The 27515-nt window shown below is 35.9% G+C and overlaps 1 protein-coding gene across 7 annotated transcripts in view; it reads left to right on the top strand.

Annotated features, from left to right (window-relative positions):
• The window catches only part of SLC4A10 (solute carrier family 4 member 10), a 294893-nt gene that overhangs the window by 137297 nt on the left and 130081 nt on the right, over nucleotides 1-27515 (top strand). For all 7 annotated transcript variants that reach the window (XM_019457640.2, XM_019457673.2, XM_019457667.2 and 4 more), the window contains 2 exons: nucleotides 18866-19004; nucleotides 26028-26188. In XM_019457640.2, coding sequence (XP_019313185.1) covers nucleotides 18866-19004; nucleotides 26028-26188 — 300 coding nt within the window. The remainder of the gene's footprint in view (nucleotides 1-18865; nucleotides 19005-26027; nucleotides 26189-27515) is intronic.

Here is a 27515-nt window from a genome sequence, read left to right as displayed (position 1 = left end):
TCCTTAGGCACTGTTATTCTTTAAAAAGTATCCCAGGTGATTTAATATCCAGCTAGGATCAAGAACCATTGATCTGAAGAAGCTTCTGCCTCTTTATTTGGTAAAACTGGAAATTAGTCAGGTGGCCCAGATTCTCCCTCTGATGTGTCAGCCACTATTTTTGGATGCCACCTACTTCCTTCCTCCCCCAACCATCTGAGTATCTCTGTTGACATTTAGACCTAAGATCTGTTTTATCAGGGACAAATGTTTGGCACCCCGGTGGTCTCTAAGCAGTAGAACTTCCTAGATTTCACTTTTTTTTTTTCAGCTTCTTCAGGACCAATCATCTGTCTTTATTCCTAACCCACAGTCAGTTCAGGTGCCTTGATAATCAAGTACCCAGTCATATCCATATTATAAACACCATCCCACTTGATTTGGGTTTTGATATTCTGCTTTGATATATCTGTGAGCATATATGAGATTACTATGCTGAAGGCTTCATAGAAAATTTCTGAGAATATTTATTAAGAATATTTATTTTAGGGGCATATTTAGGGTGGCTCAGTCAGTTAAACATCTGACTTCAGCTCAGGTCATGATCTTGCAGTCCGTGAGTTCAAGCCCCGCATCGGGCTCTGTACTGGCAGCTCAGAGCCTGGAGCCTGTTTCGGATTCTATGTCTCCCTCTCTTTCTGTCCCTCCCGTGCTCCCACTCTCTCTTCATCTCTGTCTCTTTCTCTCAAAAATAAAAATAAACATTAAAAAATATTTATTTTACTGGAAAGGATTTCAAAGAAAATATTTTGAAGACATTCTTACAGGTGCCTGAAAATTCTTCAGAATTCAGTTTCCAAAGTGATATAGGATAAAGGAGAATGTGAGGGAGCATAGGTCCCCCTCTGCTTCCAGGAACCTGGAAGTTTAGGTTGTAAATTGGAGTATGGATCTGTGGAGACATGTGATAATTTATCTCATATTTCTGGAGCAAACATCAATTTAATAAAAAGATTTTGGGGTAAATGTTTGAATTTCGGCACTCTTAAGAAATTTTTGTCACCAAACTGTATGAGGAACATCAGCCAGATCCCACTTTATTATATGACCTAGTTGTGTAAGGCAGTGTTGTTAGGGACCCGGTTGTGTTAGTGCTGCATCCAGATACAAGTGAACAGGCCTTTACTGTCGCCAAAAGAGATTATGCATATATCACAGACCTGCAATGGTTCGTTCTAGTCTGCCAGATCTGATGATTGAATTGTGATTCCTAGGTGAGTCCAAAGATAGACCCACCTTTTCAGCTTTGTGGTAGTGGTGGTGGTGATGCTTTGATTATAGAAAACACGTTTGATGCTGGCAAATAAGTTCAACCTACTTTTGTTACTGCACGTAATAAACATGATAGTTTGTATAAGAATGTGATGATTATTCTCCTTCCTATTACAATCAATTCTGATATTAGAAAACTGCTAAAATCTGGCATCTTGTTATTTTTCATGTAATCTCTTATATTTACCTTTTGTACTACGAAATTATATATGTATGTGTGTGTATATATATATATATATATATATATATATATATATTTCAATTTTTAGTGTTTAGTTTTGAGAGAGAGACAGAGACAGAGCGTGAGTTGGGGAGGAGCAGAGAGAGAGGGGGAGACACAGAATTCGAAACAGGCTCCAGGCTCTCAGCACAGAGCCTGACACTGGGCTTGAACTCACAAACAGTGAGATCATGACCTGAGCCAAAATCAGCTGCTTAACCAGCTGAACCACCCGGGTGCCTTGAAATTATATTTTCAACCGGGAACATGAATGGGTTGTTTAAAAATGATAAATTTGAAGCATAAACCTGAAGTCAGTGAAAAAATGAAGACAACAAGGGAAATACAGAACACTTTAATGTTGATTTGTTTCTTAGTCTCCCAACAAAGAACATAACAGGAAAGATGATAGGAGGTAGATCAATTATAATTAGTTAATCTATAAGCAGTAGAAATACATCTAAAAACCATAGACTGTATAAAATGCTTGGGTAAAATATGGGACACAAATGTACTATAGAAATTAGCACAACCATGGAATTAAGCCTAGGATTTTTCTAGTTTTATATAGTAAATTGTGCATATGCTTCAGGAAATAAGAAAGCAAATATAGAAAACATGACTTCAGAAAGCTATTTTGTGATGGGTAATGACTTTCTGTTCCTATTTAACTCTCAGTTAGCTGTTATATAACAGTATTAATATTTAAAAAATCATTTTATTATAATGTATAACAAATATTTAAGAGTGTTAAAGTGTGGACACATAAATGTACAACTCAGTGAATGATCATCAACATGTATGTAACTGCCATCTTGGCTAGCATTCCACAAACCTCTCTTAGTGATCCCTCCAGTCACTATCTACCTCTCCTCCTCAAAAGGATCACGAGCTTGTCTTGTTATACTGGGTGTTTTGGCAGTTTTTGAACTTCATATAAATGAAGTCATATAGGAGATATTTGTTTCTGTCTTTCTCTATTGCTCAATATTGTTTTTGTGGGATTCACCAATGTTTTTGGCCATAGTTTTAGTTTATTAATTTTCATTTTTGTGTAGTATCCGTTTACTTGTATATGCTGTGCATTCTACTGATTGACATTTGGGTCATTTACATTTTGAAGCTACTTTTGTTGCTTTGAACATTTTCATATATCTCTTGGTACACACATGTATTTCTCATACCTAGAACTTATTGTTGAGCTGTAGGGTATGTATACTTTCTTTCTTAAAACTTTGTTTAATGTTTATTTGTTTTTGAGAGAGAGAGAGAGAGCGTGAGCAGGGGAGGGGCAGAGAGAGAGGGAGACACAGAATCCAAAGAAGGCTCCAGGCTCTGAGCTGTCAGCACAGAGCCCAAAGTAGGGCTTGAACTCACGAGCTGTGAGATCATGACCTGAGCTGAAGTCAGACCCTTAACCAACTGAGCCACCCAGGTGCCCCTGGTATGCGTATTTTCAATTTGAGTAGATAATGCCAAATAATTTTCCAAAGTGGGGTGCATATTTATACTTCCACCGGAAAAGTATGAGGGTTTATGTCATTTTCCATTCTTGTCAACACTTGGCATTATCTTAACATTAGCCATTCTGGTAAGGTGTATAATACCATGTTGTTTTAATTTACATTTCTTGAATACTGATATGATTGAACAACTTTGCATATGCTCTTTGGCATTTGGATAGCCTCTTCTATGAAGTGCCTATCCAACTTTAGTGCTTTAAATTTTTTAAATGTAATTAAAATTAAATTAATAAATTTTAAATTTAATTGAGAATTTTTTTACTGGATTTTTTTTCCTATTGATTTGTAGAGTTTCTTTATATATTAGCAATATAAGTCCTGTGGTGCTTTTACATACTTCAAATACCTTCTCACATTTATGGCTTTCCTTTTCACTGTTCTAATGGTGTCTTTTGATCTGTCTTGCAGATTCCAGAAACACTACTAAGACCATTATTCCTTAGCGCAACTTCATCTATGCTATTATTTATATCCATTATATATTTTAGTAAATATAGAAATAGGCCCTTATTTTGATCCACCATATTCTTGGCTACAGTTTGTATCATAATGCTCTATGTCCTCAGTTACCATCTTAAAAATAAACTATCTATCAACATAAGACAAATATTTATGCCTAGAAACATCTTTCTGATTTTTATAGTACTGTAATTTACATGATTTATGTCATGCAATTGTAAGGTACATAGACTAAAAGAATAGTCCTTAAAACACTTGAACATTTGCCATATTGAAACATAACCTGAGCCCCTCTTTAAGGTGTTAAAAATATGTTGGTAGGATAATCATGAAAAGACTTTTGTGAGAATTCCCTAATACCTATACAATCACTTATACTTTAAAGAATGAAAAACCGGCTACAGGAAGTTATAGGTTATTTTGAACCCAAATAAAATACTTCTTGTCCTTGAGTAGATGATCTTACTTTAATAAATCATCATTTTCTATACTATTGCTGTTACCATTGTGTCTTAGAGAAGTCTTTTAAATACTTGGTACCCAGCCTCAGACTTTCAAATTCTCTTTATTCATAACTGTCCTCATGTTTTTTTTTTAATGACTAGTGTTTTAAAGTGTGTGGTGAGTGATCCTGATGCTTTATGAGGGGAAAGAGTAATAAGGCTTAAATGTACAGTTCATGTGAACAACAATTGAGTTTTGGGGCTGGATGCATGATACTATAGATCCCCAGGTTACTGATGCAGAGTAAACTGTAAAAAGTCATTGAAAACAGTGATGAGACAAAAATGATTCAAAAACAAGAGGAACATAGTACCAATGTTGAGGCATGTCTACTCTGGGATGTGATTGCTGACAAGTGAGTGAGTAGTTAGAACAGGTGTCATGCAATACAAAATATCTGCTCACACTGGGTGGGTCTAACAGAAAGACTTAATTGATTTCTTAGTGTAACTCTAAAATTGCAATTTATGCTGTTTTTTTAATGGCTATTCAAAGTACTGATTTTTTTTTTTTTTTGGTCCAGAACAACTAGCCACTAAGATAACAGGCAGATTAGAAGTATTTCATTTGATATTGATAAGATTTGGTTTAGTAGATGTTAGAAACTATCACCCAGATAGTACACTTTTAAGAAAAAGGCAGTACCAGGTTCTTTTTTAAGATACACTGGATTGGAAATGTATATATTACACTGTTGATTTTCTTAAGTACATTTGATATTTATAGGAATTCATCAGTCTCATTTCAAAATAAATATTCATGTTCCATCCAGGAAATTGGCATCTTCCTTTGAAGAGGTAGTGAAGCACCAGACTTGGCTATTGACTCAATTATTGTTCATTTTGCTGTAAAATTTAGTTTGACAAACTTCCTAAAATATTTGGTAACAAAACCAAACCTCACATTATTAACATTGTAAAAAAGAAATAATGCCTGAAGCAAATATGCTATATAAACGTAATTTCTTTTTTCTCCTTCTTCTTGAATACATATAATCATGCATAAGATATAGGCTGCAGACTGGTGTGAACAATAACATTTAAAAACTGAGGTGCCCTAGTTTTTAAGACTTTATTTTTTAGAGCAGTCTTAGGTTTAGAACAAAATGGAAAGGAAATTATAGAGATTTTCCATATATCCCTTACCCCTACACATGTATAGCCTCCCTCACTAACAACATCACCCACAAGAAAGAATGGTGTGTGTGTGTATGTATGTGTATGTATATATATATATATATATATATATATATATATATATATTTTTTTTTTTTTTTTTTTTTTTTTTTTTTTACCAAGGATGGGCCTACACAAACATATCATAATCGCCCTAAGTCCAATAGTTTACTTTAGGGCTCACTCTTGGTGTTGTAAATTCTGTGGGTTTGGACAAATACATAATGACATATATACATCATTATAATATCATGCAGAGTATTTTTAATGCCCTAAAAATCCTCTGTGCTCAACCTATTCATTCCCCCTCCTATCCTCTGCCAACCATTGAATATTTTATTCTCTCCATAGTTTTTGCTTTTTCCAGAATGTCATGTAGGTGGAATTAGATACTAATGTAGTCTTTTCAGATGGGCTTCTTTCATTTATTTTACTATTAAAAAATGTTTTTAATGTTTATTTATTTTTGAGAGAGAAAGACAGACAGCATGAGCAGGGGAGGGTCAGAGAGAGAGGGAGACACAGAACCCTAAGCAGGCTCCAGGCTCTGAGCTGATGGCACAGAGCCTGATACGGGGCTTGAACTCACAGACCGTGAGATCATGATCTGAGCTGAAGCTGGACACCCAGCTGGCTGAGCCACCTAGGCACCCCTGGGCATCTTTCATTTAATCATATACATTTGCATTTCCTTCATGTCTTTTAATATCTTGATAGATTATTTCTTTTTAGCACTGAATCATATTTCATTGTCTGGATGTACCACAGTTTATCCATTCACCTACTGAGGAACATCTTGGGCACTTAATGAACAAAGCTGCCAAAAACATCTGTGTACAGGTTTTTGTGTGGACGTGTTTCCACTTCCTTTGAGTGAATTCTAAGGAGTGTGATTGCTGGATAATATGGTAAAAATATGTTTCGTTTTCTAAGAAACCACCAAACTGTCTTCTATGTGGCAGCACCATTCTGCATTCCCACCAGCAATGTGTGAGAGTTCTGATTGCTCCACATTGTTGCCAACATTTGGTGTTGGTCCCAAGCACCATTCAGTGTTTTGGCCATTTTAATAGATGCATAATGGTATCTTGTTTTAGTTTGCATTTCCCTGATGACATATGATGTGGAGAGTCTTTGTGTCTGCTTATTTGCTATCTGTTTATCTTATTTGGTGAGGCTTATGTTAAGGTCTTTGCGTATGTTTATTTGTTTATTCATTCATTCATTCATTCATTTATATTCTTTTTAAATTAAGTTTCATGCATAGGGGCACTTGTACCCCAATGTTTACAGCAGCACTTTCAACAATAGCCAAATTATGGAAAGAGCCTAAATGTCCATCAACTGATGAATGGATAAAGAAATTGTGGTTTATATACACAATGGAATATTACATGGCAATGAGAAAGAATGAAATATGGCCTTTTGTAGCAACGTGGATGGAACTGGAGAGTGTTATGCTAAGTGAAATAAGTCATACAGAGAAAGACAGATACCATATGTTTTCACTCTTATGTGGATCCTGAGAAACTTAACAGAAGACCATGGGGGAGGGGAAGGAAAAAAAAGGTTAGAGAGGGAGGGAGCCAAAACATAAGAGACTCTTAAAAACTGAGAACAAACTGAGGGTTGATGGGGGGTGGGAGGGAGGGGAGGGTGGGTGATGGGTATTGAGGAGGGCACCTGTTGGGATGAGCACTGGGTGTTGTATGGAATCCAATTTAACAATAAATTTCATATTAAACAAAACAAAACAAAATAAATAAATTCCGATAAAGTTAACATACAGTGTTAAATTAGTTTCAAGTGTATGATACAGTATTTTAACAATTCCGTACATCACCCAGTGCTCATCACAAGTACCCTCCTTAATCCCCATCCCCTATTTCACCCATCTCTCTACCTGCCTCCCCTCTGGGAGACATCAGTTTGTTTTCCATAGTTAAGAGTCTGTTTCTTGGTCTCTCTCTCTCTCTCTCTCTTTGGCCTTTGCCCATTTGTTTTGTTTCTTAAATTCCACATATGACTGAAATCATATGGGATTTGTCTTTCTCTGACTTATTTGCTAGACACTATACTTTCAAGCTTTATCCATGTCATTGCAAATGGCAAGACTTCATTCCTTTTTATCGATGAATAATATTCCATTGTAGAGACATCACTTTTTCTTTATTCATCTGTTGTTTGATACTTGAGCTTCTCCCATAAATTGGCTATTGTAAACAATGCTGCTATGAACATAGGGGCTCATGTATCCCTTTGAATTAGTGTTTTTTGTGTGTTTTGAGTAAATACCTAGTAGTGTGATTGCTGGATCATAGGGTTGTTCTATTTTTAACTTTCTGAGGACCCTCCAAAGGTGCAGAGTGTCTGCACCAGTTTGCATTCCCACCAACAGTGTAAGAGGGTTCTTTTTTTCCACCACATCCTCACCAACACCTGTTGTTTCTCGTGTGTTTTAGTTTAGCCATTCTGACAGGTGTGAAGTGATATCTCATTATAGTTTTAATTGGCATTTTCCTGATGATGAGTGATGTTGAACATCTTTTCATGTGTCTGTTGGCCATCTGGATGTCTTCTTTGGAGAAATATCTGTTCATGTCTTCTGTCTTTGGCCCATTTTAAAAAGTGGGCTGTTTATTTTTTTTTTGTTTAATTTTAAATGTTCTTTGTGTAGTTTGGATCACAGCCCTTTATCAGATGTGTCTTTTGCAAATATTTTCTCATAATCTGCAGCTTGTCTTGTTTTCCTCTTGACATTATCTTTCATAGAGCAGAAAATTTTAATTTAATTTAATTTTTAAATTTTTTTTTGGAAATTTTTAACTTAATTTTTATTTATTTAATTCATTTTTTTCTTTTTTTTCAACAAGGACATTTTTTTTACTTGAAGCATACTTCAGAATACTTGGTTCTAAAAGATATATATAAAACATTCCATCCAAGAAAAATAGAATACACATTTTCTTCAAGTACACACTGAAGAATCCCCTGGTTAAATCACATAAAAAGAGATGAAGGAAAGAGATGGTCGTCTCCCCAGTAAGCTACTCTGGAAGAAGGAAGTTGGCAAAATAGCATATTGTATTCCTGAATACTTATGACTTAAGCATCAAAACTTACTGAATTATTCACCATGATCAAGTGAGATTCATTCCTGGGCTGCAGGGCTGGTTCAATATTTGCAAATCAATGTTATATATCACATTAATAAAAGAAAGGATAAGAACCATATAATCCTGTCAATCAATGCAGAAAAAGACAAAATACAGTATCCTTTCTTAATAAAAACCCTCAAGAAAGTCGGGATAGAAGGAACATACTTAAATATCATAAAAACCATTTATGAAAAGCCCACAGCTAATATCATCTTCAATGAGGAAAACCTGAGAGCTTTCCCTCTGAGATCAGGAACACGACAGGGATGTCCACTCTCACCGCTGTTGTTTAACACAGTGTTGGAAGTCCTAGCATCAGGAATCAGACAACAAAATGAAATCAAAGGCATCAAAATTGGCAAAGATGAAGTCAAAGTTTCACTTTTCACAGAGGGCATGATACTCTACATGGAAAACCCAGCAGACTCCACAAAAAGTCTGCTAGAACTGATACATGAATTCAGCAAAGTCGCAGGGTACAAAATCTGTGCACAGAAATCGGTTGCATTTTTATACACCAATAATGAAGCAACAGAAAGAGAAATAAAGAAACTTATCCCATTTACAAATGCACCAAGAACCATAAAATACCTAGGAATAAACCTAACCAAAGATGTAAAAGATCTGTATGCTGAAAACTATGGAAAGCTTATGAAGGAAATTGAAGAAGATATAAAGAAATGGAAAAACATTCCATGCTCATGGATTGGAAGAATAAATATTGTTAAAATGTCAACACTACCCGAGCAGTCTACACATTCAGTGCAATCCCAATCAATATTGCACCAGCATTCTTCTCAAAGCTAGAACGAACAATTCTAAAATTTGTGTGGAACCATAAAAGACCCCAAATAGCCAAAGTAATGTTGAAGAAAAAAACCAAAGCGGGAGCCATCACAATCCCAGACTTTAGCCTCTCCTACAAAGCTGGAAATTTTTAATTTTAACGAATTCCAGCTTATCAATTCTTTATTTCACGGATAGTCTTTGGTGTTGTATCTTAAAAAGGCACCATCATACCAGACGTCATCTAGGTTTTCTCCTGTGTTATCTTCTAGGAATTTTACAGATTTGTGTTTTACATTTAGGAATATGATCCATTTTTAGTTAATTTTTATGAAGGACATAAGGTCTATGTCTAGATTCATGTTTTTGCATGCGATATCCAGTTGTGCTAGCAACCATTTGTTGAAGAGGCTATCTTTGCTCCATTATATTGCCTTTGCTTTTTTGTCAAAGATAAGTTGACTATATATATGGGGGTTTATCTCTGGGCTCTCTATTCTTTTCCAATGATCTATTTGTCTATTCTTTTGCCAATATCACACTGTCTGGATTACTGTCGCTTCCTTGTAAGCATGGAAGTCAGGTAGCGTCAATCCTCCAACTATTCTTATTTTTCAATATTATGTTGGCTAATATCATTTGCCTCTTCATATAAACTTTAGAATCAGTTTGATGATGTCCATAAAATAGCTTTCTGGGATTTCAATTGGGATTGCATTGAATGTATCGATCATGTTGGGAAGAACTGACATCTTGACAATATTGAATCCTCCTATTCATGAACATGAATGCACCGGTTTTCAACCTGCTTCATTATTTGCACTGATTATTTTTAAAATTTTTATTAATGTTTACTTATTTTTTGAGAGACAGAGAGAGACAGAGGGTGAGTGGGGGAGGGGAGAGAAAGAGAGAGAGACAGACAGACAGAAAGAGAGAGAGACAGAATCTGAAGCAGGCTTGAGGTTCTGAGCTGTCAGCACAGAGCTTGATGCGGGGCTCGAACTCATGAACTGTGAGATCATGACCTGGCCCAAGTTGGACCATTAACCTTCTGAGCCACCAAGGCGCACCTAAAAATTTTTTTTAATGATTATATTTTTGAGAGAGAGAGCGTGTGCATGTGAGCAAGTTGGGGAGGGACAGAGAGAGAGGGAGGCACAGAATCCAAAGCAGTCTCCAGACTTGAGCTGTCAGCACAGAGCCCGATGCATGGCTTGAACTGTGAGATCATGACATGAACCAAAGTTGGACGCTTAACTGAGCCACCCAGGTGCCCCAGCGCTGTATTTTAAGACTGATTAATACCAGTGCCCTTTCAACTGGGTTATTGTAAGACATAGAAGAGATAGTAAATGAAAATGGCTGGCCCATAGAAGATATTAATAAATGAAAAATCTATTTTTTTCTCTCTTTATAATCTCAACATAGTCAACTGTGTCAGTAAAACATAGGGTTTAAAGGTTAATGACCCATTTATGAATATGAAAGAAGTATGATCATTTGTATGATTTTTGTAACTGTTACATTGAATGAATACTACATGTCAGATTTAATCATAAAGTCTTTATATTTATTCAGTGGGTCTGATTGTTATTCTGCTCTCCAGTGAAAACTCTGGTGGACTCCTCAGCTTTTCTAGTCACTTTTAGGTAACTCAAAGTCCTCTAATCAGTAATTAAAATATTTAGTCTCATGTAATAGTGAAAATTTTGAACTTGCTTTAACCCTAAGGCTTTTCCCCCTTCTCTTGCCCAGGCCTGCTGCAGTTGAGGAAAGAGGACGTAGTTGCTTTTTTCTTTTCTCCTACCTTGAACTTCTCCTTCTTTCAGATGTTCATTCATAGTCCTGACTTTGGTTTCTGATCCTTTCAGATTTGGATCATAGGAAATGAGAGAACCTAAGGGGTTTGGGCAGGAAAGTTCTTACTTAACTCGTACTATTGCAAGCTGATTTCACACACTCTAGGCTTAATAAGGATTTGAATGTACTCATTGTCCCCTGGAGGGTCTCTCACCTGCACTCTCTTCTGCCTTATTGCTTATTCCTCCTAATCCCCTAGGCATTCAGCTATAGTAACAGATCCTCTCTGCTAAAGTCTTGTCTCTGCTTCATGGCAGCCTCTTGGACAGGATCAAAGATAAGTCCACATTCCACATTCTCTCTCTCTCTCCTTCTGTCTCTCTGTCTCTCTCATGTGTGGCCCATATATGATTCACAGAAAATATACATACTCCCATTGCCTTGATAATACTGGAAGAGTATGTTACTAAAGCAGCAATCTCAGCCATCAGCAGCTAGGCAGACTGTGTTTCTCAGGCAGAAATCATACCCCAGTTCATTGCAGGGGATATATCAAGCCCTTCTGATGCCCTTGGAGGTCTACTCACTTTGCTCGAGGAAGGGGTAGACACCCCTCTTCCCTGCCTTTGTAGGGGAGCAAGGAGACTTGGAACTCACGTTACAGCTTTCTCTGAAAAAGTCCTCTCCAAAACGTGTCTACTGTTTTCAACTTATGACCTTTTATAGCCTTACTGTGGGTGAGGAGTTAGATAAGTAGGTTTTCAGGAACATGGTTTATAAATTCTGCATGTATTCTTATATCCTCTTTGGAGAGAAATACATATTGGCTCTTAGTGCTTCAGCTGAAATATTATTTTATTAATCTGTTACCCTATAACAGAATGAGCGAATTATCATTAATAGCAATAAATACATTATTTCAATTATGTAAATGAAGTAAATGTAGGAATCTAAATGAGCAGACTGTATGTAATATTAAAAAACATGAGCAAAATTTTAAAGTTCAAATGAAGGAAAATATTGATCTGCAGAGACTGGACATGAATTTGAAACAGAACCATCAAAGTGGTCATTATTTCATAATTTCATAAGATAGATTATCTGAATATTTTAAAAAAAAATTTTTTTTTTAACGTTTTATTTATTTTTGAGACAGAGAGAGACAGAGCATGAACGGGGGAGGGACAGAGAGAGAGGGAGACACAGAATCGGAAGCAGGCTCCAGGCTCTGAGCCACCAGCCCAGAGCCCGATGCGGGGCTCGAACCCACAGACCGTGAGATCATGACCTGAGCTGAAGTCGGACGCTTAACCGACTGAGCCACCCAGGCGCCCCTAGATTATCTGAATATTGATTTACCTAAAGTACACAAGGATAAAGAGGAAGAAACAAGGATAAAGTAATTCAGAAATGCATAATGGTAAACATTTCATATTGCGAATCTGCTCCCTTGAGCTAAATGTCATAGTGCAAGAGGCTTGCAGTCTTCATGACATTAAGGTCATGTATGTAAAATGCAAATTTTACAATTCACTTCTGTCATTTTACTTGTTATATTGTTATGAAAAGTACATTTCTCGACATATCTGTTGACTATTCTCCAGAAAGTGCCTGAAAAATAGTGAACTTGGAAACAAAGCCTACAGAAAGGAGAATATTTTCATTCATTATTAGGAAAACTGTACTTTAGAACCTGGTATTAATATGTGAGTAATTAAAACAATATAAGTAACATAGGTAATAATAAAAAAATGAAACTTTGCTAGGGAACTTGCTTGTTTACAATTACTATTCTATTAGTGGTTTTCCTCTGGAAGTGTAACTATGTAAGTTTGATTTCCTTAACTAACAATTCGTTGAAAATATAATCTCTATTCCAAATGGAAACAACCTGTTTATTTCTGATAATATATGTTCTCTGGAATTGCAGTGCTATTGAACATTCAACTAGCCAAATCCTGTAGCTGCTACTTAGTTCTCATCATTGATTCTATAGCATCTGACATTATTGACTTCTTATTCTTTTGAAATCCTTTTCAAACATGGCTTATGTTACATTATCTCTCCATCAGCTCTATTCTCTATGAGGGCAGAGATTTTTTTCTGTTTATATCAGTGTTAATTCACTCCTTAAATAGTACCTGACCTATGGAAGGTATCCATTAAATATGTTTGTTTAATGTGTCAATTCTTTTACGTATCTATTCCTTTTCTGATTCTTTTGTTAACTCCTTTTCCTTCTTCCAAATTTTTAAGCTGATTACTCCCCTGATGTTGAGTCTCTTTCTATCCCTACTCTTCTTTCATTTTTGAGTACTCATTCATTATAATCATATGACTTCTCTGGTTGAATGCCACCCATGTCTCTACCACTGACCCTGCCCTTTTTTCCACATTCAAACCTCCAACTGCCCTATGACCATCTTTGTATGTTTGTCCCAGAGTCCCTTCAAATTCAGCGTATCTGAAAGTTTTTTTTTTTTTTTTGAGCTCTCCGCTTGTAATACAGGTTCTCATTTTGACAACCCTCTTTTTCCCTGTTTTTCTTTTTTTTTTTTTTTTTTTAGAAATAATTGACACATTACTGTGTAAGTTTAATGTATATAACATGATGGTTTGATTTACATATATTGTGAAATGATTACCACCATAGGTTAATCAACACCCACCCTCCATCATCTCATGCAGATAACAATAAAAAGATTTAAAAAAATTCCCCTTGTGCTAAGAACACTTAGGATCTACTCTCATAACAACTTTCCTAAATATCATACAGGAATGTTAACTATAGTCATCATGTTGTACATTACATGCCTGGTACTTATTCATCTTATAACTGGAAGTTTATACCTTTCAACCACCTTCTTCCAGTTCCTCTAGTCCCCACCCCCCTGCCCCTGGTAACCACAAATCTCTTTGTGTGTGTGTGTGTGCGTGTGTGTGTTTGTTTTTTGTTTTGATTCCACAAGTGAGAGCATACAGTATTTATCTTTCTCTCTCTGACTTATTTCACTTAGCATAATGCGGTCAAGGTCCATCTATGTTATAGCTCTTTTAATCAATGGCACTACTATTTTCTCATTCTTCCTGTTTTAAACTCTAAATCTATTTTGATAGACCTATATTATCATTATAACACACCACTAGCATCAATCATCATCAATAATACTCATATAATGCTTTATAGTTTGAAAAGCATTTTTGCATGCATGATTTTCTCTCTTAGGACTTGTTCCTACTTTTTTCCAAGAGACTAATTTTGACAATTTAAAATATTTAATTTATTATTGTGCAACACATTTAAAATTACGATCAAGATAAGTGTAACTAGAAGTACAGAGTGCTATGAATTCGGAAAACAGATGCCTAACTTAATTGTTTGCATACGAATGTGCTTATATGCGTGTTTCTGCGTGTATTTTGCAAAGCTGTTTAGGTAGGCTTGCTGAAGTATATCACATTGAAGTAGATGCTGAACGATACATAGGAGAGCTAGAGGAAACAGTGTGTGCAATGACCCTGTCATGGAAAGGAGCATGGTATTTTTAAGAATCTGAAAGAAAGCTAATGTACTCTGAATGGAATAACAAGGCAAAGAGTGGCAGAAGACAAAGCTAATGAGATAGGCAATTCCTCACCACAAACATTTATTTATTACTCAGAAAGTATGATGCTATGTTTTGTATTATATGTATATTTTCACTTTTGACTTCTGAAATCCTCTCAATTGTGATCATTATAACCTAATCTTTTAAATAACTGATTAATTGGTTTACTTTCACAAGTGAAATATTTAATATTATAGAATTCAGTAATGACTTTGCGTTTGTTACTGATTTACTCGTTCTTTTGTGTTTTATAAAAATATTTGAAAATACCAAATGTTTTGTTGGAATAACATTGAATTTATGAGACAGTTTTCCACTATTGAGGCTTCTCATTAGTATATACTCATTCATTTATTTAGGTCTACTTTTATATCATTTAATAAAGTTTTATAGTTTTCATTATGAATGTATTACATATTTTTTAATTCATTCCTAGATAGCCTTGTATTTTTGCTTCTAAAGTAAATGGAATTTTTTCTACTAGATTTTTAAATAATTTTTACTGCAATATAGGAATAGAGTGTTTTTTATATTTTGATTTTGTGTCCAGCAACCTAGTAAAGATCTCTAGGTAAGTAATCAGATAATATTTTAAAAATATAAACCAAAGAGGAAATGATGAAGGCAAAATCCCTAGGCATCCTTTTTTTTTTTTTTTTTATAATCCTTAGAGAGTAAATTAAAGAATGGATAAATAAAGTTGGGAATATTAAGAGGTATAAAGATGGTAAGAAGTTTTATAAGGGCTAGTTTCAATTTAGCAACACAGACTCCAAAGATGTTTTCTGAGAGTGACAGATCCTTGGAGAATTGTCTCCCCACAACCATATTCACGGCCATGTTCCTTTATATCTTGTGAGCAGAGGCATTGACTGCCTTTGTGCCTTTCTTTTCAAGGATGTCAGTATAGTGAACAGACTTGGAAGATAGAGATAGTATCTCTGTTTACTGTACAGTTTAGTAAACATCATGTCTTCCTATGAGACAGAGGTCAGGGAGGCTTACTGTCCCTTAGGAAGGAGTTGGGTCCCATAACATTGGCCCCCTCTTATAACACAACCCGTTGTTTATGCAGCATCTCTTGGCTCTTTGCAAATTCTCCTGTGGGAATTGTGGTTGGAGTACCAGTACAAATGATTTTCATCTGATGAATGCTATTGTTGTGAGTGATAAACTATGTTTTGTCTCTAGGAGTCTCCTGTCTTTTTCCAGCATCCATAAAATGTCAGGGTAAATGCTAACACCCTTCACAGTTCTTGACAGTTTTGGCAATGAGGAAGGGATGCTGACAGAGACATGGATGTTTGGAGGACGAAGGAGGAGGGCATCAGAGCTGATTCATGGGATGACTAATGGATTGAGAGAAGTCCATTGGGATTGGTAGCAAACTTGCTGATCAAATTGTAAATCAGTGGAGCAATAAATATTCCTTTACTTTATTGTCTGTTTAAAGGAGGAATTGGGGCAGTGTGAGAGGATAGTTGTAGGCTGAGAACCAGGGAATAAATTTTAAAACAGCTGCCTAAATGGTTGGTACCAACCCTCCTTTAGGCAAGGGGACTTCCTTGACAAGCTTCTAGTCAGTCTCAGGTTCGTCCAATTGTGACAATTGGCACAACAAATTTGCATTTCCTTTCAGACAATAGTTTCAGAGATATGTACTTACACTGAGCATGAGAGGGAAATTCATCAGCCCTATGTACACAAATCAGGCAAATCATGAGAATGTTGGCTGGCTTTCTTGGGAAATGGGTAAAGTGGGTCGTGCAATGCTGGTTACAGGAGAATGGCAATAGTTGAGCTGTTGTTTAGCTCAGATTCCTCTTACGGTCTGCCATGCCAACTTCAGATCATTTGGAGGTGGAAGTAAGAGTTCTTGGAATTTTCTGCAGTAGATCTTGTCTGCTACAAGAGAGCTTTGACCCTGTCATGAAGATTTCCCTAAAAGAGACAAATTCAAGGGGAAACCACAGATTAGGCACCAATTAATATTGGACTCCTACCGTACTGGATTGGGTTTATCATGCTGATATAAATGACCTGCTAAAGAATGAAACACTCACCAAAGAATTTTAGGTAAATTCTTGTAGTCAGCCTGCAGCCCTGGGAAAGTCCTGGAGCCCTTACATGGAAACCGGGCTAGAATTTAGGAGATGTTATCTTGATAAGAGGTCAGCAGATGTCTCTAATCTGAGGTTATCGTGTTGCTCTTCCACTCTGATCCGTTGATTCTAGATACGCCATTGTGGCCCTTGAAACTAAACTGTGTTATGTTTTCAGCTTTTTGAATCATTTGAAGTTAGATAACATGCTTTATTTTATCCCCAAATTCACTCAAAAATCCAGTGGACCTTCCACAGTCCCTATTACCCACCAGCATCTGTTATTGTTAAGTGTTGGAAGGACATCTTCAAAAATCAAAATGAAAAGACTTCTGACTCTGCCTTCCTCCTTTCCTCCTAGTCCACGTACTACATATTAGCGAAGGCAGTTTGGTCACTGAATGTGGCTCCCCCCAGAAAGGGATAATTTACTCTCAGCCACTTTGTGGATAGTGATCAGGAAGAAAGGGATTAATAACCTTGCTTTGACTATCCAAGATTCCACCAAGACCATTTCTGGATGTGATATATCATCCCTTTTCCCTTATAGCAACCTTAGTCCATCCTGATTGGTACACTCTCTGAGTGGTAGTCCAGCTAACAGGGGGCCTCAGGAATTCAATACTTAATTCTGGTTTAGGCACTTAGACATTCTTGTTGGTTTGACACGGTCCTAAATAATAAGTATAATCACCACTTGGTTGAGTATACTGCTTGCCAAGTCTCCCTGCAGTGGCCCAAATGAATTCAAGTGGAAGGCATAAATTTTTATAAATTTTATGAAAGTTCCCTTTTCATTTTTACTTTTTACCCTTTCCAACAAAAGGTCTGGGTGTGAGTAGGGTGGAAAGAAGGTGAAGGTATAGCTTCTGGAGATGAACACGTTTAATGGTACCGTGTGGAAGTGAATTTAATGATCTTCCAGAATTTCTCCTGGAGCATTCCTCATAAAGAAAGATACCTTCATGTGTCTCTCCCAATCTGTGACAAGATCCATAAATATAATTGACTGCTGTCCTGCCATTCTCTGCTAGGTGACTCTGCCCATTGTTTGTATTATCATTGCTTTTGAGCTTAAGAAGTTTATCAGAAATGCAAGGATGTTCTCAGTGCCTTCATCTCCCACACAAAAACCCTAATAACACCTTTGGGTGTCTTCCCTACCCCCTTTTCTGTAGCGGTCGCACAGTGGAATGAGTAAATGCCACTTCGTGGGTAGCGTAGGCAAACAGATCAGACTGGACTAACTGTTCTCATGCAGTGCGTCTAGAAACAGGGTCTAGATCCAGTTATCTTAACCGAACTGGAAACTCTAAGGCCAACTAGCAGGACTGGAAGCCTTGTAGAAAACACCGTCAATCTACGTCTGCCAAATGATGTAGGTCCCTTCTCCAGAGACCCTCAAATTGTGAACAACATGTTCTTTCCGGGAACACCATGTACACCTTTGAGACTGTGTGTCTTGTGTCCAAACCACGCATTATTTTACTCCCCTACCAAGAACGTAGTGACTCGCACCGTAGTCATGGTTGAGAGATCTTTGAATGTTTAAGCAAACACCACCAGTAGATGATATCACACTCGGATGATTTTGGATTTAGTTTCTGTTTAGATAGCATTCTGGAAATGGTAAAACCATAGCAGTGGAGACCAGATTAGTGGTTGTCAGGGTTCGGGAAGGGACAAAGGTGTGACTAAAAAAGAGCCTCACAAAGGAGTTCATGGTGAATTACATTCAGCATAGTTTTAGTATAAGCGAATTTTATCATAGCCTGTTCTAAATATTCCCATAAAGTATAGCATATATGATGAGAGAAAATGCATGTATGTGTGTGTGAGGGAAATATAGAAATAGTTTCTATGATTAATGCTGTAAACAATCCAAAAATAATCATAACATTTAATATTATTTTGAATATATATATGTATATATGTGTGTGTGTGTATGTATATACATATATATATATATATATATATATATATATATATATATATATATATATAATGCATCTACATTTTACATATTTTTGCTCCCAAATTATACTAGACTTCAGGTAATGCTAAATTTAGTTTTAATTTACCAAATCTACCATGGATGAGTGTTGCAGGGGGCGGGCAGGGAGATGTGAGTCTGGAGTGGTGTTGGAGTTGGGTGACCAGGAAATTTTAAGCTTGAAGTCATGGTAATGCATACTCACGTCTCTGGTTTTCTCTAGACACGCCATCACAACGAGTACAGTTTATTCTTGGAACTGAGGATGATGATGAAGAACACATTCCTCATGACCTTTTCACAGAACTGGATGAGATTTGCTGGCGTGAAGGTGAGGATGCTGAATGGCGAGAAACAGCCAGGTGAGGATTTTTGCTGAGCGGGAAGGTATAGGAAATAATTTTCATGCTATTGGAAAAGAGATTTGTAAAGCCATGGTTTTGCAAACATTCGTGAGTGCTGTCGATTTCTGAAATGGCTCATCTGGCCTGGGCATATCCTATAATGGGATATGGGTCAGAATGAGATCTGAAGACAGCAATTATAGTAAACAGTGATGCAGAGCCAGCAACAGCTGCAGCCTGAAAGATAAACAGCAGCATAATTTGTGTGTCATCAGGAAAACAATAAGAATCTAAAAGTAATTTATTTCTATCTTTTCAACTGCTGGCCTGTGCCCAAACTAGGCATATTATATGATAATTTGAGTGTGGGGCTTTTTTTTTTTTTTTTTTAAGAAAGGGAAAGCATTCTAAGAGGCTGTAGGTATACTGGATTTATGTACTATTTGGTGAGGATAAAAATATTTTGTAATGTGTTTCTAGGATATGTGTACATTTCAACATAGGTGTTTTTTCAAAATAACTTTTTACAATTTTATTTAAAAAGTTTATTTATTTATTTGGAGAGAGAGAGAGAGAGAGAGAGAGAGAGAGAGAGAGAGAGTTGAGCGCATGAACAGGGGAGGGGCAGAGAGAGAGGAAGAGAAAGAATCCCAAGCAGGCTCCACACTGTCAGTGCAGAGCCTGATGCTGGGCTCCAACTCACCAATCTTGAGATCATGTTCCGAGCGGAAACCAAGTGTTGGACGCTTAACCATCAAAGCCACCCAGGCACCCCTAAGTAAGGTGAATTTCTAGCAGTGGAACTTATGTACCAAGAACAGCAGGCTTTTAAATTTTGATAGAGATTGCAAAATTGACTTTATAAAATGTTTTGGTAATTCATACTTTTATGAACGGTGTATGAGAGTGCTTATTTCCCTCAAACCCTTGCTGGAGTAAATCATTAAACTTTTAGATTTTTTTTTGCTAATTTTATAGATGAAAAATAAATCTTATTTTAATTTACATTTTTAAAATTATTGGCAAAATGGAACATCTTTGCATATGTTTTAATTTTTTTCCTGTGAGCTAACTGTTCATATTTTATGTCAAACCATTGTATTATTTATTTGCCTTTTTTAATGCTTAGTGATATGTTATTCTGTATGAATTACCTTTTTTAATGAAAAAATCATGTAATCATTTTCTTTCTGAAGCTTTATTATATATTTTAAGTAAAGGACTAAATTTGAAGTAGTTTTTATATGACATGGTAAATTTTAAGATTAAAAACCATCCATCTTATTGTTTTCTTCCAACTGCATCAAAAACTAAGTGCTTTGGACTTTTTCAAATATATAATATGAATGCTTATCTTTGTTATTTGATGACAGAAAACCAATATATGATAATCTTATGCACCAATTAGCATTATAAATTTTACTCTCTCATGACTAAAGAGTTGTTGAAAAGGAATTTAAAATGCGGAGGTGCCCGGGTGGCTCAGTCATCTGACTGTGGCTCAGGTCATGATCTCACAGTTCGTGTGTTCGAGCCCCACATCGGGCTCTGTGCTGACAGCCCAGAGCCTGGAGCCTGCTTCGGATTCTGTGTTTCCCTCTCTGTCTCTCTCTCTCTGTCCCTCCCCTGCTCACACTCTAGCTCTCTCTCTAAAAAGTAAATAAACGTTAAAATATATAAAATAAAATGCAAACCTCCCTGTTTAAGGCTAGACACATCTGTCTTGACCTGATTATAAGAAATGCTAGCTATTCCTGGATGGCAGGAAGAAGGGCGATCTATTGGGTATGATGACTAGGAAGCTGTTGTTAGTTTGAGTCTCCTTATTGCTGGGAAGTACTTTTTGGAAGCATTTCTTTTATATTCTTTTCTTTACTCTCATCCTACATGATAGAGCTGAGAAGTAAGATTGGAATGTGTGTTTTGTCAGGAGTAACTCGCTTATTCTTAAAATGATTGGTGATTTTTCACCTTCCAGATAAAATAGTGATCTGTTCCTTTTAAGCAGTAACTTCCTTGCGACTTGCTCACTCTCATGAAATATCACAATGGCATTATGAGACTAGAATGTAGCCCTTTCTCTTTAGCATACTTGAGCAGGTAGGATTTTATCATGCTCTCATGGATTAACCTGAACAACAGGTTTATCCTAAACCACCAAAATGTATTGTTGTTCATGGGTAAAGAACAAAAGAGTTGATCCAGTTAATTATTAGCATTCTCTAATGTTATTCAATAGGACCTGTGTTCTGAGCTATCCTTCTAGAACCTTACGTATGGTGCAGCTATTTGAGGTTCAAGGAGACATCTGATGAGCAATCAAAATAGCAGCAGACATTGAAGAGGAGGGTAGATGAATTTTGGCGGAGACACAATACATCAGGGAAGTACAGAGTGTATTTATTGAGGGCTTAGAAATGTAGTGGGTTTTAAAGTAACAGAATTAATTTTGTTCTGGTTGCCCTAGTTCATCTAAAAGGACTAATTTTAGTTAATTTAGGATTCCATCTAATTTTCAAAATGCAATTTAATTCTAATAAGTCATTAGCATAAATATTTGAAGCCCTTCTTTCTTTTGATTAGTATTCTGGGGGGATTAATAATTTTCTACCCTAATAGTAGAAATAAAAAGGATATTTTATCAGCACATTGCACCTGTCACATATCACAAATTGAATAATTCATGCCCACTGCTGTTGCCAAGTAAAACTTAAGCAAAGTTTTAGATTTTGAAGCTAAATTTTTGAATCATAATTATTTAATAAATGTTTGTGAAAAACAGCTGTTCACTTTTAAAAACCCTAAAAGAAGCCATATGACAAGGGCTAATGAAATCAGCACAATTCCAATGTCCTGCTTATAGATAACATATAATGTTATTAATAGAAAAGCCTGCAAAGATACCACAGATGTGCAATTATGAAGACAACATGCTTGACTCACTGTGGTTGCCCTTTAAAAATGCTTCCCACAAATGTGCTCAGAAGAGGCAAAGCAGGGGGTAGCAGTTGGCCTCTGATACAGACATGGCAGTGTCAAAACGGATTATTGCATCAAAACAATTTTACTGATGCTCTGAAAGCATTTGATATTCAAAATTAGGAAAGGTTTAAGTCATCAAGATTTTTCCATGAGATGTGAGATGTGAAGATAATATGGATTAAGAATAGCTCATATTGGGGCGCCTCGGTGGCTCAGTCGGTTAAGCGTCCGACTTCGGCTCAGGTCGCCATCTCGCGGTCCGTGAGTTCAAGTCCCGTGTCGGGCTCTGTGCTGACTGCTCAGAGCCTGGAGCCTGTTTCAGATTCTGTGTCTCCCTCTCTCTCTGACCCTCCCCCGTTCATGCTCTGTCCCTGTCTCAAAAATAAATAAACGTTAAAAAAAAAAAAAAAAAAAAGAATAACTAATGTTTCTAGGTTTGGCTATCTTTCACTTCCCCTTTCCCCTTAAAATAGGCACTTTGTGGTTGTTGTTATGTTAATATCTAGCCTCCACCCTAACCTTGTCCCTCTTCCACCGTCCGTAGCCTTAGCCCTACCCAAAAGAGGATGTTTTCTCTTAAGAGTTCGTAACTTCTCCCCAGGCTACAATTTTGGTTGGTATTTTATTTTCTATTTGCGTAGAATCAGAGAATAAAAATTCTTAGGAAAGTTAAAAGGAATTAGCGGGAATAGAATAAACGGGAGTTAATTTCTAAGGAGAACATCTATTTCTAATTTGCAGAAGAATTTTGTTTTGTAGATTTTTAATATGAGTGTTACAGAAGAGATTATCATCAACTTAATCTTCAAAGAATTCATGAAACACCTATTTTATATTGTTGTTTAGTAGAAAGAGATTCCAATGTGTTAATCATGGATGAGAACAGATCCAGACACACCATAGGAAAATCACATAATCTCACAGGGTTTAAGTCCACCCCCTCCACAGAAAATGTCATGCAATTGGCCTACAATTTTGATTTTTTTTCATTGTTCATTACGTCTCATTCATGCCTGTGAGACTCTTGTTTGCTGTAGTTTGCTATTCAAACAAATGTCAGCTGAGTTTATTTGAAAACTGGAATAAATTGCAGCACTTTAGGTCATTAACTGCAATCAGGCATTTTGCAACTGACTACAAACCTACAAATCTTTAAACAGGATTTGGTGTGTTCCCAGACCTCTTAATTCCTATCTTTGAAATATGAAATGGAATAAAGAAACAGAAAAGAGAAATACACTTAGGGGTGTGTGTGTGTGTGTGTGTGTGTGTGTGTGTGTGTGTGTGTGTATAGAGAATATATGTATATAATATAAAATATAATTTTTAACATAGTCTTTTAAAAAACATTATTTAAATAGTTCTTAAAGCTTTTGACATCATTCTGGAGTTGGCCTAAAGCACTGAATCTTGAAATGTTTAGAAACTTGACACTTGTCACTTGTGAGTTTCTTTTATGGGAAGTATCTTATGCTTCTTCCTATTTTATATTCATAAAATCTATGGCCATATCAAATTGTCCATCCATTTATTTTTTTTTCTTAACTACCAAACTGGAATTCCCAGAGACTCCATTTTTCTTTTCTAAAAGACCAAGCCTCCAGTTTGAAGGAAATTATTCTAAAAGAAGGAATATAACTTTTAGATAGATTTGTTTTTAAAATTTCTTTTCAGATAGATCAATGGAACACATAAATCTAAATGTAAAACATAAAGCTATATAAATTTGAGAGAAAAAATATAGGAGAATAGAGAACTGAGAAAGACCAAACCATGTATAGCTACCTGGATTCTGACAAAGGGCAAAAGCTATTAAATGGAAAAAAGATGGTCTCTTCAACAGTGTACTTGAATAATTAGACAGCTATAGGTTAAAAATTAATAATATTTCAATCTAAACCTCAGAGTGTATACAAACTTAATTCAAAATAAATCATAAATCTAAATGTAAAACATAAAGCTATACAAATTTGAGAAAAAAAACAGGAGAAAAACCTGAGGACTTAGGGTGTCTATGATGAATTTCTAGACATGATATTGAAAGCACAATCTATAAAAGAAAATATTCATAAATTGGACTTCATCCAAATTAATACATTTTGTCCTGTGAAAGATCCTGTTAAGAGGATGAAGACAATGGGGCGCCTGGGTGGTGCAGTCGGTTAAGCGTCCGACTTCAGCCAGGTCACAATCTCGGGGTCCGTGAGTTCGAGCCCCGCGTCAGGCTCTGGGCTGATGGCTCAGAGCCTGGAGCCTGTTTCCGATTCTGTGTCTCCCTCTCTCTCTGCCCCTCCCCCGTTCATGCTCTGTCTCTCTCTGTCCCAAAAATAAATAAAAAACGTTGAAAAAAAAATTTGCAAACCATATATTTGACAAAAATATTATATGTAGAATATGTAAAGAACTCCCAAATTTCAATAGTATGAACACAAATCAATTAGAAAAATGAGCAAAAAATATAGTCTGGAAGTGATGCACATAATTTCTGCTTACAATTCATTATCCAGAGGTAGTCAGTAGTCATATCATCTCACCCAGTAAAAGGGGAGCCAGGTGGTGATATCCTATTCTTTACTAGGTAGAGAGGGAGAATTAGTTGATGAACAGTACTAATAACTATCAAATGATTTATGAAATATTATGTCCCTGTCAAGGCCTGAAAATCATTAAGAACCAATAATATGAAAAACTCCCAGCGGTGTAGACAAAAAAATTCTATAAAATTCCAGCATTGAAGAAATACAGTCAGTGACTTGTGGCTTAAATGTAAATTTTTGCAACCTTCAAATATCTTATAAACTTATGGTAGGTATTAGGTATTCCCTGTCTATAAACTTTTGGTAGGCACAACTATTCTTCCCTATTGGTTTCATTTTCATTTCCTGACAATGTTTTACTCCCTGAACAGTGAGGACAGATCAATAGCTTTCTTTATCTTTCTTAGAACTCTGCACATTAATCATTCTGACTAGCCCTTGTGGTTGGTTATTTTCTGGCTGATCCACTGATTCCCTAACTAGTTACTGCAACACATTTCTCCTCCCCTGGAGCTGGATCATTTGACTACATAAAACAATAATACAATATTTTATAGAGAATTTGAGTGATATTGCACAGAAAGAGGAAGTTAGGGCAAAAATGACTAAGGAGAGAAGAAATAAGGAAAATGGTGAAGAGAAGGGGAGGAAAGGCAATTTAGGCTTTATTTAGGATATATTACAAATGGTGGAATTAAGTTGGTCATCTATTAGGATTAGACAACAAGTCCCTAAAAGAATGAGAGAAATTTAGTGCTTGTGCCATAGCAGTAGAATCTCTGGTTTCTCTTTATTTCTTCCATTTTTTCTCTTTATTCCTTCCACTTATCTTACTTGAAGAAACTTAAATATTACAATTCATTTCACTCCAAAAAGGCAGTGGTCTCCCATTTGTCGCCTTGATATCCAGGTTCCTCTGTTCTCCATCCCTGGAAGGAAGGCCCAGGGATTAGAGACTGAGCTCAGTGCTTATAGGTTCCTGTAGTCCCCAGGAAATGACTGTACTACATTTCATCCAAGCATGCCTAATATTTATTTTTCTTATAGAAGAGGACCCAAGTTATACTAGTCTCCCTAAAAATCGAATGGAAAAATTATCAGGAGATCAAATATTCTATTTTAAGACCTCCTACTACAGAAAAATGAGTATTCTTTCATTTTCTTTTGCATCTTTTTCAATTGCCATTATCCTTCTATGAAGTATACTCTATTAATTTTACAGCAGATTCACAGTGACCACTGAATAAACACAGTAAATATTTTTTCAGAGCTTGATAAACTAACAAAAATAACATTTGAGTTTTTCTTGGCTTTCTATACATCTTTCAGTGACAAAAAGAATGCTTGTTAAGTGGAATTAAAATGAAATAAACCAAATAACTTGGGCTAGGTTTTACTTCCCAAGCCCACAAAATCTAGAAGCAATGTGACTGTTTTTCTGTTTCTGCTTTTTATTCTTTGGATAAAGGATCATTCATCTACAATATGATATTCAATGTGCTGATAATATTTATTTGTGTAGGTGGCTGAAGTTTGAAGAAGATGTGGAAGACGGAGGAGAAAGATGGAGCAAGCCTTATGTGGCCACTCTGTCATTGCACAGCTTGTTTGAGCTGAGAAGTTGTATTCTGAATGGAACTGTGTTACTGGACATGCATGCCAACACTTTAGAAGAAATTGCAGGTATATCTTTTTTTTCCCTTAGTTTGTTTCACTCTTATGGGTATAGCTGAGGTTTGTTATTTTCTTTTCCTTATAACTCTGTGACTCTTGGAAAATCAGTTCTTATGGTCAGCAGAAGATACCTTAAAAATGACTTTCTCCTACCCCCTTATTTTAGATAAAAGAAGTTGAAATTTGGAGAAATATGGTCTAATTTGTTAATGGCAAGTCTAGAACAAAGAACTAATCCTGACTCCCATTTAGTATATACTGTTTCCACTATCATGCTTAATTAAGCTGTCACCATTAGAAATTTGAAGGAAAAAAACCCCACAAAACTAGAAAATGATTTTTTCAATATTCAAATACCTGAAATAATCATATTAAAAATTCAGTAGATACAAAAATTGTTAATTTAGAATAGAACAGGAAGGTATGACCATTTATTTTAAACGTAAAATAAAACTCATTAATTCCAGAGGATGGCAAGCAATGCATTTGAAATTAGTTTGTAATTTAATACTATGACTAGCCCCTGGGATGAGAGATTTGTATTAGAAGCCTGTTATGGCTATAGAACACAGGCAGTTATATGTAGGAAACATCTTACTGTTACTCTAGAAATAGGGACAAAGAACTCCTGTATCTTTTGATAAAAGATATTAAACATGACAAACATGATAAATGTGTTTTCATAAAAGCAAAATAATACAAAAAGTTTTGAAAGAGTATAAATAAAATAGTTAATGGAGATTTTAAAAATAAAAACAAAGCAAGGACTTGGGCAGTTTTTAAAAATTTCTAGTTTGGAAAAAATAAATAAAAGCAGTTCCATGTAGAATTTTTTTGCAAAGTAGAAAGACTTAAGGGAAACTTTAATGTCTGCATTATATTACAGAGGAGGAAAAAACACCCCAAAACTCTGTAAATGTTTTTTGATTCCATAAGTGAGAGAATATTATATTAAAAAATAATGTACATAATTTAATCTTCAGAATAGCCTCATGAAGTGTCATTCCCAATTTTCAGTAAGAAAATAGAAGTTCTGAGATTTTCATGGCACTTGTTCCATCTAAGGGCCCCTGTAAGTTGTGTGTTCCTTATATTATACTACAACCACTGGCTGAAGAAAGAGAATGACTTGAAGTAGATGTTGCCCAGATTTTAATGATTGTTTAATTACTTTAAAAATTATTTATTTGGACATTGATGCAGATAGGCATGCATACATTGTGATATGTGTGAAAAGAAGGATATCCTGGCTTAGGATAAAAAGGTTAGAGAGGGAGGGAGCTAAAACATAAGAGACTCTTAAAAACTGAGAACAAACTGAGGGTTGATGGGAGGG

The sequence above is a fragment of the Panthera pardus genome, unplaced genomic scaffold (genome assembly GCF_024362965.1).
Source record: "Panthera pardus isolate Hobbes unplaced genomic scaffold, ASM2436296v1 HiC_scaffold_10, whole genome shotgun sequence".
NCBI lineage: Eukaryota > Metazoa > Chordata > Mammalia > Carnivora > Felidae > Panthera > Panthera pardus.
The sequence above is the reverse complement of the archived record's forward strand: the minus strand, read 5'-3'. Positions and strand labels throughout refer to the sequence as shown.